Source organism: Podarcis muralis, chromosome 5 (assembly GCF_964188315.1).
Source record: "Podarcis muralis chromosome 5, rPodMur119.hap1.1, whole genome shotgun sequence".
NCBI lineage: Eukaryota > Metazoa > Chordata > Lepidosauria > Squamata > Lacertidae > Podarcis > Podarcis muralis.
Genome location: NC_135659.1, coordinates 51,470,941 through 51,484,131, shown reverse-complemented (window position 1 = coordinate 51,484,131; position 13,191 = coordinate 51,470,941). Strand labels below are relative to the sequence as shown.

The following is a 13,191-nucleotide window of genomic DNA, read 5'->3' as shown; positions in this document are numbered from 1 at the left end:
CACTTGACAAGAGAGTGAGTGGTTTTCTAAGTGATGTTAACCCCGATCTTGTCTGTTTTATCTACATGAGCCCTGATCTCTACTGCTCTACTGATCCTCTGTCCTGGGGTTTCATGCTGCTCCCATTCCTGCCATACTGAAGCTTCATGAATTCTGATCAAACATCAGCACCATGAAGCTATTCCCTGAAAGAGACATAAAATTTCCCTCTGCCTGCATGTCAAAATGGATTATACATAATAAAGAAAGCAGGCTTCTAACAGTCTGAACCCGATAGCCCAAAATGATAGCAAAAAAGACATAATGTATTGTCCCAAGGGCAGGAGGTGCAACACAGCTAAGGGTTTCAGCCAGCTAATATCAAACATCACCACGCAGAGCGATTTGACTTTTTTGTATGTCCATCAACCTGCTGGTTATATCACTGCTATCCATTCACCAGAAGTTTAGTGAACTTCAAATGGCGATCATTAATGGTCACTGAACTGCACAACGCCCCAATGTGCTTTCAGACTGCATTTGCAAAAGCCCAGCAATAAGGCAAGAGATTTGCTCTGACAGCAGGAAACCCTTGTCAAGCTCAGTGAGGAACACGCTGCCAGCCTCCCCCTTGTTACATTCAGGCCCTACCCTGATTTGACAGAACAGAAAATGCTTTTTTATTTTTATTTTTTAAAAAACTATTACCATTCAGAATGCCACTCTTGCTTTCACTTTATTTATTTTTTTCAAAATAGGCAAAACAAAATAGGAAGAGCCAAATTACGCGAGCATTTCATAAAGCAAGCTCCTACATATGGTTTGAAAATACAAAGCTGTTGAATTCAGTGGCACCACTCATGCCATTCATTAACAGAATACAGGAACTGTTTAAAGCATTGTAACATTTCCTTGCACAACACTGGGTTTGACTTTTTTGCACCAATTGCCTGTATCCACTACCTAACTGTCTCCTTATCAACACGGGGGTTGGGGGGGACGGCCTTTTCCATGTATGCAATTCTCTTGTATGCCGGGGGAGGGGGGTCTCTAGAGAAATACAAAATGCCTGAGTAGTTAATCCATTAGGTTTGAACGAACGAGAGAGGTATCTGTGCTTAAAGCTCTGGTGGTCATACTGCTAAGCAGTTTGGGTCACATAATTTGGAGCAGGGGAGTTATTGTTTTAAAGGTTTGTACGCAGCAGAAAGTCTTAAGCAGGTTATTTTTCTGTGCACTTTCCAGACCTTTAGCACTGAGAAACAGCTGGCTAATATTCACTGACGGGCAGGGGGAGGTGAGAGGGAGAGAGACTTAGAAGCCCGGGTGGGGGTGGAGCAGACTTGGATATGCTCCAGCTGACCCAGCCTTTCCCAGAGAGATGCTGAGTTATTATGCATAGAGGTGCTATGTTAGGGTGGCCACAATGGGATTCTCCTCAGCTGCAGACCATATTCCATCAAGTACAGTAAGACTCTATTAGGGGAGATACAATAGGAACTTCGCTTCACCCGGCCTCTGAGAAAATAACTCCTCATTTCAATGCAAAACAGCCGTGCTTATTAAATACCTCCTTGAAGGAGCCAAGGAAGGGAGAAGGGGAAATGAAGAGGCAGCCAAGGGGTGGTGGGGAAAGGGAGATTTGCAATGAAAGTACCTTTTTGAGATTAATCCACTGTTTGAAGTAATCAGCAACTGGAAGCCCTAAGTATTGGCATTGTCCAGGTAACCTGTAACAGAGGAGAGAGAACATGTTAGATTCCTTTGGAGGAGCCTGACATCACAAAATAAACTTTATTAAACACTTCTGGTTTTGAGAAAGAGGATAGAATAAAATGCTCTAGCCTGCATTTCAGAATGGTCCCACACATTTGACAGAGGCCACTCAAACACAGGAGCCCAACGCAAACCCAAGCTTGGGATGGCTAGACAACAGGCATTATACATCCAAGATGCTAGACATTTTCATTGAGGACTTAGAAGTTGGCAATATGTCGCCCAAATTTCACATGCAACCCATGAACATAGCAATCATTTTTAAAAGGTGTGTAGGCCTGGTTAGATAAAACTAATCATCTTCAACTAGTGGTTAGTTCCATAAGAAGATTAGCAAAGTAGCTCAGTATGTTCTGGTGAGCCCGTGGGCATATGACTTTAGGCACATGCCTTTCTTTGGTTGTCCCCACCTATGCTCATGCACTCAACAACAGTCAATTGTGGCTGTATTCGCATGTAACACTAAGCCATGGTTTGCTTTAAACAAACCATAAATTGTTTCACAAATAAACAAACAACCCATAGTTTGCTCCCCCCAAGCTTGGTATGTTTTTCCAGCCATTCTTGCTTCATGGCTCTCTAATTCGGAAATGTCTGAGGTGGACAAACAAGCCATGGTAAAGCTTTTGGTTTGGCATTCTGCCCGAACCCATAGTTAAAAGAAGCCATGATTCATAAGCCAACAACAAACCATAGCTTCACATCACAGTTTTTGTCAGAAAGTAAACCATAGTTAGTCTTCAAGATGATCAAGGGACTAGAGCAATTCCCCTAAAACAAAAGGAGGCAACATTTGGGATTTTTTTAAGCTTACAGATAAGGCGAGAGAGCGGGAACATGATAGAGGTGTTTAAAATTATGCATAGTGTGAAGAAAGTGGACAGTAAGAGGCATTTGTCCTTCTCTTATAGTACTAGAACTCCCAGCCATACTGTGAACAACAGACAAAAGGAAGTATATCTACACACATAGTTAAACTATGGAATTTGCTCCCATAAGATGTAGTGATGACCACTAACTTGTACACCTTTAAAAGAGTAGATAAAATCACAGAGGATAAGGCTAACAAAGGCTACTAGTCGTAATGGCTATGTTCTACATCCACTGTAGGTGGCTTATGTTTCTGAATGCCAGTTGCTGGGAAATCCCATGTAAGGAGAGCACTTGGGGGCTTCACATAGGCGCCTGGCTGGCCACTGTGAGAATAGAATGCTTGACCAGATGGGCCTTTGATCTGGTCTATTAGAGTTCTTCTTATGTTTCTGTATAATTAGTTGATGGTATCCAATTTTAAATGTTTACATGGTTTTACTATATATATGTATGACTGTTATAAACCGGCTTTGACTTTTTTTATGAATAGCGGTATACAAATATTTTAACAAATATTTAATGTTCTTATGAACTCAAGTTGTAATAGATGGATGGCACAACAAGGCATTGTCTTTGCCAAACTATGCACCCATAAATTATGCCGGTGCTTGCAGCTGGACCCAAAGATGCCAAGATTACCAGAACTAGGCACACAGAACATATGGTAAACAGCCAAGACATACCTAGGAGATCACAAATCATCCTCACATTTCTATTCTGCTGTAACAACAGTCATCAGAAAGTTATCAGCAAGAGAGTTATCAATACATTGGCAAAATTAGCTAGGGAACTAAGGACTATATCATAGCTCTACAATCTCTCCCATAGTAAGAAATTGTGTTCCCCAGACAGCAGGCATGTCCTAAGCCCCTCAACTCCCCCCCCCCTTCTGCTACTGGAAGGGCAAAGAATAGGCATTGTGTCCATTATCTTGGAATGTAGATTCATTTGTTCCCAATCAATTTGATTGATATGGGGTAGTTAACAGGTCATAATGCTTATTAATGCTTTGCTAAAGATTTTTAGAGATGCCCTGAATGCTGGATGGGGTATGAATTAGGCGAACACAGGAAAGACCCAAAATTAATTAAATAAGTGATTAATAGATCCATTTACACATGGTAATTACTGCAATCCAAGCAATTGGATATGCAAATTAGGCACGCACTTTGTACCCAGCACTTTGTTGTAAACTCCTACAAAGAAAGAAGGGGTTGGACAGGGCAGGGCAGTGCAGCGCTGGTTCCCTGGTGTTCGTAGTGTTGCCTCTAAGGGAGCACAATTCAGTGGATCTAGAAACAAGACTTTCACCTACTGTCCGCATCTAGACCTCAATAACATCTTCCCATACACACATGCTATACTTCAACATAAACGTAAGAGTTCTGGGGCAAACTGCTTCCGAACAGAAGTTTTGTAAGGGTCCAAGTTATCCTTATCTTGAAGTACACACAATTTTGTTACTTTTCCTTCTCAAATAAAAATACTAAAAAGTATGAGCTAACAAACTATTGCCTTCTAAACTCACACATGTGAATCCAGACTGCCTGTGTAAGTACAACTTCACAGTTTAAAGAAGCTACTTCAATAAGGTTATTATTATTATTGGTGACAACCTGTCGTGATAGTTACTGTATATACCACCTGCAGGACCAGAGGCAGCATTCTTGTTTTAACTGCTTGTAATATTGTATTATTACACAGATATATTCAACCCAAAAACAAATAGACTAGCTGCTCTTCATGATCTCCAGCATGACTTTCATTGGTAAGAAGAGCTTCTCTCTTGAGGCCTGGATGGCTTAACGGACAGGCTTCATTTGCCACTGTGTATTCCAAATTCCTACATTATGTTCTGCAGTAGGAAAAAAGTTAAGCTGCAACCTAAATACTGCATGTGTCTAAAGAATCTGAATTTTATACATCTTGCTAGCCATGAAAGAGAAACACACACCCCGACCACTGAACATCCTATTCAATATTCTTATATTTCACTCCTGAACATTTTAATTTTCCTCCCAGAGCCATAAAACTGAGAAAATTAAATTTAAAAACTAGAGAGATTTGTGTCAAATTCTAGCCCAGCATAATGTGAGGGAAGGCTTCTAAAATACACAGGGCAGTCTGACGGGCTGCAGAGGAGAATGATCCGCAGATGGAGACAAAATCATGCAGCCCTCTTTCTTCCTTTGAAGCCAACTCTCCTTTCTTTCAACCAGGAAAGAAGAGCCCAGCTTGGCGGTGATAAACAGCCATGCTTTGGTTATCGCTTTCCTTAAGTTGAGGAGAGGCAGCTAGTGATGGATGGACAGGAATTTGGTTATCAGGCAGGGCTGTCAGCCAGAGTTGCAGATAGCGCACACACATTTAGCAGGGCATCATTATGCAATGGCATGGAGCTAAAATATGGCCAAGGGTATTGAAAGAATGAAAGAACAGGATTTAGAAAAAACTAGCAAATTGAGCAACAATAAAGGAGCGCAAGGCGAGGACGTTATCGTCCTAGTGACACCTTTTATCTCAGTCTGGTTAGCGAGAGAAGGGCACAAATTGGTCCTTCCTCCACCATTGTATCCTCTTGTACAAACAGAGGCAGATAAAATGTGTCACCAATGTGATAGCATATCAATTTAACCCTAATTATCCAGTGGGTCACGCTAAGAAATAAGGGTTTCTCATTTCAACAGGTCCCTCGGTTTCTGCTATGGAGGAGCCACATTAATAACACAGGGGGGGAGGGGGGGCAACGAGAAAAGGAGGGAGCCTGTAATTGAATTCAGTCACTCAGGTGGTCCTAGTGTATAAAAAATTAATGTACAACTCTCCCAACTAATCAGAGGCGGTTAATGTCCATCTGCTTCTGGGTTCAGAAAGTCAGAAGCCCAAGAAAATAGGGCCATTTCCTACATGCTGGATTCATTGATACCGAGCTGGCTTTTTAAAGAGTCTCCTCCTTTGGAAAAGATATGGGGAACATTAAATCTTGATATTTATAGACCCAGTCAGGAGGCATTAATAGAACCTCATATGCTGTCATGTTCTGAAAATATACAGAAAGCTTTGTCACCACTGCTTCAGTAAAGGCCTTTCCGCATGGGTGGTGGAAGGAGAGGAGGTTGTGGAGGTAGTAGAAGGAAGGGGACAACACTGAGGTCTGCTGCTTTGTGGCCTAAAGATAATTTCTGAATGAATTTACACCATGTTCTATTTTTATTTACTTATATATTTAAAGCATGTGCTGCAGTAAAGATGCTTCAGGAAATTTGCCATATTGCTTATAAAGTATGTGAAAGTAAACATGAAAGCAGAGTGACACAACCTCTTCCTCACACTTCAGAGGAAAGTCATACATCCCTTATACCAGGCACGTCCAACAGGTAGATCATGATCTACCGGTAGATCACTGGGTGTCTGTGGTAGATCACTGGCTCCCCTCAAATAAGCTCAACAACTTTGGCTCCCCTAAAAAAAGCTCAACATTCTTGTCCTGCATCCCAAAGAAAAGGGGCTTTCCTCTCCCCTAAATAAAGCCCTACAACTTTGACCTTTTGACCTGAACCCCTAAAAAATGGGGCTTTCTCTTTCCTAAAAAAAAAAAAAAACAATTTTGACCTGAACCCCCAATTAGATCACAGTCTATTGGGAGTTGGCTGTCCCTGCCTTATACCATTTAGATGCACTATAAAGTAAGAGAACAAAAACTATGGCCATTCATGTATTCAGACCTATAGATGTCTATAGAAACCCAGAAAGCCTAACAATGCAAAAAGCATGTCCTACTCAAATGCGCTGCTATTCCTTAATGCAATAATAATTCTTCACTTCAATTTACAGGTGGCATCGTCTTACCCCAGGACAAGTCTTTGGATGGTAATGGAAAATAGCCAGTGAGAAAGGGATACTTTGCCTAGTATAACCAACTGATACATAGAAATATTAGATGCAGCTTTTAAGAAAACAAAGAAAAAAGAATGAATCTACTGCAGAGGAGAGGGAATGCTTACTAGTAAATGCATGATGTTGTGCCAAGCTCTGACCTGGAGCAGGACATCAACTCCTCAGAGAACAAAGCAGATCTATCACCAAACAAATAATAAAGAGAGCAAAAAGTGCCCCCCTTTGCCAGCTCTGAAGATCCCTTTCCTGGTCTACCAACAGAGGATCTTCTCAAGGCCTCTCAGAGTGGGTGCCATTCTGAGTGTCATCAGATGATCCCCCAGTGGACTCAAGGGGGGAGAACAAATTGCAGGTACCTAAAACATCCAAGCCTTCCTGGACTCTACACCACTAGAGCAGAACACATGGTATCCATTGCTGTATACATTAAGCAGTTGCCAAATTGAGAATTAGGCCCTGAATTCAGAGTCTTGATAATCTGATGTTAGTTGTTTTAAAAGCAGGTTTCTAGCCCTCATACAAATGGAGAAAATCTAAAATGTGCCTGTGGCAGATCACCACCACTCTAGGTTGTATGTTACAACTGCCACTACACAACCTATTTCCAATTATTTCCAAGCTTAGTGCAGGACTTAATAGCTTGCTGAAAATGTGATAAAAAGTCAGTTTTGTGCTCTTCTGAATTGCAGTAAATGAGCTTCAAAGCTCTGCAAAGTCACCTAAATGCCTTCCACAAAGAACACTTACTTTTTGCTCCTGTGTCCCCACAATAGACTTAATTACTTTTTTGAGTCATCTTGGTAGCATCCAAACAGCCAGAGGGGTGGCTGTGGTTCACATTTGCAAGTGACAGCATCAGGATGAAATATTCTAGCTTGGAAGTGCTGGGATTAATGCAGCACTCAATTTTCAGACCAACATGAGACAGATCTCCTCTTTTTCTGCCCTCAAATGTGTCACAGCATAGCCAAACTATACGATGCATGTCAGCCTCACACATCAGTGTGCATGAAGCAGAAACATGAGAAAAAGAAAATGGAAAGGCTCTTCTACTGTCAATAGAAACTGATGAATTTTTGCTTCTGAAGGGTTGATTGGAGTTGCCTCTTTCTCTCAAAGTTCTACAGCGGAAAAAGTCACCTGAGCAAACAGTCAAAGACCTATTTAGCTTCTTGCCCTGGAATTCCTCAAGTGGCCATAGATCCAGGTGATGCCCAGAAATTCACTAATGCAACAAGAAAGTCGCCACCTCAGTCTGCTCAGGTTCCCTCACGCATAAATCGTCTAGTCTCAACTCCCCGGCTCACGAGCGCCACACTTCTAACTTTACAAGCATTCCTCACATCCCCCATCACTTTGTAAGCCCTCAAACTGAAAAGCCATTAATGGCAACAGCCTTAGTGCACAACATGAAGGTCAGTGAAAGTTTTGCCTGCAAATGTCAACCTGTCACCTCTAAATATTAATGAGGGCTGACCAGCAGCAAAAATGCATCCATGCTCCGTTAGTAACAAGATAGATACATTATAGTAAGAAAGGAGGAGGAAAGGAGCATAGCTGGAGCAGACAGAAGCCAAGTTTCAGGGCCACAGGTGCTGATCTGAGCAGTTTTGATGTACAAGCCTAGCTCCCCCTCCACAACACTATCTAGGAAGGTAACCATTTCCAGTATAAACTCCACACACAAAAGTGTGATATACACCAAAACAGAAATACCTAATTCAAAGACCTATTGACATGAACTGGATATTGCTTCTTAACTTGTACTTACAGCATATTTGCTAATGACTGCTTTCCTCTATTTTAAGCATCGTCTTTGCATCTACTTTGTAAATGTGCCTGGAGTTCTAGTTAAAACAACAAGCACAATAAAAATAAGAGGTCAAGGAAACAAGTAGCCTGAGATACGGACTATCTGCAGCAGGGGTAGCCAACACAGTATGCAGCAGATACTGTTGGACTATAATTCCCATCAACTTTAACCATTGGACATACTGGCTCGGAACACCACATAGGCTACCCCGGCTCCCATTCAGAACAGACATTAAAGGTTCTTTGTACAACATGGGATTAACAGCAATTCAAACTCCTTTTGGCCAGGTTGGGGTGAGATGGGGTGAGCGTGTGTGAGTGGATTGAGCAAAGGCATCTCTTCATCTAGCCCTGCTGATCTCCACCAGTACAGAGCTTCTGCTTCTGCCCTTGGGTTCCCCCTGGTGGCAGCCAGCAAAAAGTCCTCCAGTTAGATGTCCTGGGGGCCAGCCCCACTGCCATTACATGACAGCTTTGCAATCTCCCTTCCACCTCTACCACCCATCCCAGTCGGCATGTTTTGCAGGGATGCAAACGCAACAGTGTCCTCAGCACTCCTATAAAGCCTCACCAGGCAATAGCCAGGGTTAGGATTGCAACGTAAGTCTCTGAATGTTATTTTTTTAAAGTCTCTGAACTTTGAATTCTTTTCAGAGAACAACATTTTGTACTTGGGAACCTCAGTTTCTATAATTATTCCACTAAAGTGGATTCAGCAAACTTTCAGATTTTCAGAGGATCAGAGTTTCAGGATTCAGGAAAAGCAAAAGGAAGAACTTCTTCACACAATGCATAGTTAAGCAACTGAATTTGCTACCACAAGATGGTAACCATCTTGGAAGGCTTGGAAGGGTTCAAGCAAATTTGTGGAAGATAAGGCTCCCAATGGCTCCTAGTCGCAATGTCTAGTATGTCTTGGAATAAGCTTTCCTTTACAAGCAGGATGACTTGAATTTTACATTTTTAAAAAAAGTTAAAGTTCTTAGGAAATAGATAACAGGGATTTCCTCCTATGTGTGTGCTTTTCTTTTTATTTTACTACAGTTTTAAAAATTGTTTTATCTTGTCTCTACTACAGCTTTTTATTGGCTGCTTTTACTGACTTATCTTAATTCATTTTGTTGTTTTACTTTTATTGCTTATTTTGTACACCACTGTGAATAAATTTTCATGCAGAAAAGCAGGGTGTAAATAACATGAAATAAGACAAATCTTTCCTGTAATACAGGAGAACGCCAACTTATGAACCTAGGAAGTTGCCTTACACAGAGTCAGACCATTGGTTCATCTAGCTCAGTACTGTCTACGATGGCTGGGAACAACTGTCCTGGAAATACTGAGGGTTGAACCTGGGACCTTTTGCATGCAAAGCATGCGCTCCATCACGGAGCAACAGTCTTGCACCAGCTCTTGGATCTTAAACAGAATTATACATAAGCTGCACATAAAAGATTCAATAATTCTGTGCCATGGTAACTCAATCTGTGCACCAAAAATCTGCAATATTCTGCAAGACAGACATTCTACATGATGCATTTTCTTAATTTTGATCATTTAACTCTGCTCCTGCTGATCATGGAGAATGGATAACAGTTATGCAGGGGACTACTGTCTTGTCAGCTGACCATCAGAAATTCTGCTTGATGTCATTTCCTGTATAAGAGAGTTCATTAAGCAGTCCCTACATGTTTTCAAGCCTATCTTCACAACTGTGAGAGCTAGATTTGCTTTTTTATTTTATTTTTAAGTGAGATAAGATCTTCAGTATACCAAGTGGTACATCAGGATACCAAGGTTAGCAGTCACATAATGGACAGAAAAGTCATAGAATCATAGACTTGTACAGTTGGAAGGGACCATGAGGAACTAATTCTAATCAACCCTGTACAATGCAGAAATCTTCTTGCCCAGCGTGGGGCTCAAACCCACAACCATGAGATTAAGAGTTTCATGCTCTCTTGAACATATAAGCATCATTAAGTTGAAACATACAAAACTGAGTTATGCAAGAGTCTGACACTTGATTCATCTAGCTTAGTATTGTCTCCTATAACTAGGAGTGGCTCTTCATGATCTCAGACAAAAATCTTTTCCATCACCTGGTTTCTGAGTGCTTTTAATCAGAGGTGTCCAAGGGATTATACTTGGGTCCTCTCGCATGCAAACATGTGTTCTATGAATTGTGGCCACTCCCCTCCTCCTTGCTGATATTTAAAAAAGGATGCTCTATCTTGCAGTGTCCATTTTCAGGGGGGTATGCCAAAGCAAACGAGAGTTAATCAAAAACAGTGATAGAAAAAAGTCAAACACAAACAGGCAGCTGCATGGATGATTAGGTTGCAAACACATTTTGAGAAAAACTGTTTGTCAAGGCCTGACTAAACCCAATACATGAAGCATCTCTCACTTCCTTCCCACCAAAGTTGTCAACTCCCTCTCCAGCTAACAAAGCATGCCGGAGAACCAGAACGTTGCCAGCCCATCACCCATGCCTTCCCAAAGTGAACATTAACTTCAATTTGAAAAAGCTGATAGGAGAAAACAGAAAAATCAAGTGGAACATGGGCACCCTCTCCACTGAAGAGTCAGGCACTCTTAAAAGAAGAGAATGACAGAAAAACGCAACAGAGCCAAGCAGAAAGCTGCACAATGCCAGCGAAGCAGCAGGTGACAGCAGAGCTTAAAATTTCTCCTGGGTTCTGGAATCTCACAGCAGGCAACCTCTGGCATTTGGGCCCAGACAATGTGAGACGAGCTGTGTTCTTGCTGTGACAAAACACCCCGCCCAGAAACAGTCACCATTAGCATGTGTTCTGCCAGTGAGAAACCTCCAGAGCCAAAGGACAAGTGCAGCAATTAGAATGCAGGGAGGGAGGGGGGCAGGAGCTGTTTAACTGCACGACCCCAGAGGTCAGTGCATCTGACTCCTAGCACTTCCATAAATATTACATGAATGGGGGGGGGGGATGTTTTAAGCTTCCCTGAACGAATTCTCCCTTTGACCCTTCCCCTCATTCTCACATTCTACATGCAGCTCAACATGTTAGCAACGTTATGTACACATGCAAAAGGCCAGATAATAATTTGTGTAAATGAAGGGAAGTGGATAAAAGTGTTGACTGCAGCAGTGACCTAAAAAAAGCAGGGATCTCCAATACCCATCCGCGTTCCATATGCAACAGTTCTTCTATATAATGCATTTATCATCTGCTCGGAGTCAGTGCCTCACAATCAGATCCATCAAAGCACAGGACACCAGGAAAGGGGAAACAGAACTTTCAGCAGTACATGGATCATGCAAGATATAAAGAGTCAACTTGCCATACGACTGTAATTGCATTCCGTCACCACTGAACCTCATCTACCATGGGTAGGGATGCAAAATGAACTGGTTTGCTCTGAATTTCAGAGTGAACTGACCTGATCTGCATCTCCAGGATTAACACACAGAATAAAATGTGATTTTGTGGTGTTTGATTTGTTTGTGCATCTATACACACACAGATGTGAACCTATGGCCACCCACACGCCCTCAAGTCTTTCCTTGGCCACACATGGCATATTCCTACAACTTTTCTTTGCAAAAAAAAAAAAAAAAAAGCTCTAGCATCTCCACAGCTCTTTTCGGAATATATATATACACACATACCAGCCCTGTTTTGCCTTTCTTAAAAACAAAATTAATGTCACCTGAACAGTCTTCCCCAACCTGGTGCCCCAGGTTGTAATCCAGGTTTTGGATTACAACTCCCTTCATTCCTCAACACTGACCATGTTAGCAGCGGGTGATGGGAGTTATAGCCTAAAAGGAAATGGAGGGCACCAGTTGGGAAAGGCTGCACTAGAGAGAGAGAAGAAACAGAATCCTTCAGGAATTCACCTAGCATGAGGCTCTCAACAAACCATCCTGCTTCCATGTAATATAGTAATCACCAAGTGGCTCAGTGATCCTAGTGTACCTCTAAGCCTGATAACTATTTGACCATTTAGACATTTCCCACACTGGTGGTAAGAAGGCAAGGTCTGCAAGTATCCTGGAACTGAGAAAGAGCCCCAGCCTTCATGCATCTCCTATGATCGTGCTCTAATGCTCCTTGACATCCCTCTGAAGACGGTGAGCTATTTGTAGTCACCACCATGATTTGTTAGTAATTATTTTCATGGTGTCACATTGCTGTCACACTGCTAACAAAGAGACAGGCAGCCTGAGGCTGCTTGCAAGAGACACTCAGAAAATGTGGCGGGGGGGGTGTGGGATTGTCAGGCACCCAAAGACTCTTTGCTCAACAGAGCTTTCGAACCAGAGCCCTTACAATAGCCTAAAATCAATGGTTCCTCAGAAGCAGCAAGCCAGCACTATCTTGCACTTTGGCCACAGAGGCTGAAATTAATTACTATCCTCCTCCGCACTATCCCTGAAACAAAGCCAACAAAGCCAGCGGGTTCGGGGTAGTTTTAGATTTCCTTAAGCTATTAACGTGCTAGAGATCTAAAGCAAAGACACATACAAAATGTGGGTGCAGATGACTTTAGCCATATCCTTTCAAGCTGCATTTTCCCCCCAAGCACTGCAAAACCACTGCGAAATCTACAGTATCCCAGTATCGGCAAATATGCTAATTTATACACAGTGACAATGTGCTGTATTTCTTCAGTCTGGCCGCCTTAGCTGTTTAGCATTTCCCAGTGCTAAGGGACAATTGCAGAGAGACACACACACACTGTCACAGCCTAATGGCTTGTGCCCGTTACCTTGCCCTCGTGTCACTGACATCCCAAGAACTTCCTATATGCCAGCTCCATCCATCCATCTCGCACCTGTGACTGTGATACTTCAGACTGACTTGTCAGTCA

General features: G+C 42.2%; 1 protein-coding gene across 3 annotated transcripts in view; it reads right to left on the bottom strand.

Annotated features, from left to right (window-relative positions):
• The window catches only part of ERI3 (ERI1 exoribonuclease family member 3), a 200,421-nt gene that overhangs the window by 123,129 nt on the left and 64,101 nt on the right, over window positions 1-13,191 (bottom strand). For all 3 annotated transcript variants that reach the window (XM_077928796.1, XM_077928797.1, XM_028733724.2), the window contains one exon: window positions 1,637-1,709. In XM_077928796.1, the coding sequence (XP_077784922.1) occupies window positions 1,637-1,709 (73 nt within the window). The remainder of the gene's footprint in view (window positions 1-1,636; window positions 1,710-13,191) is intronic.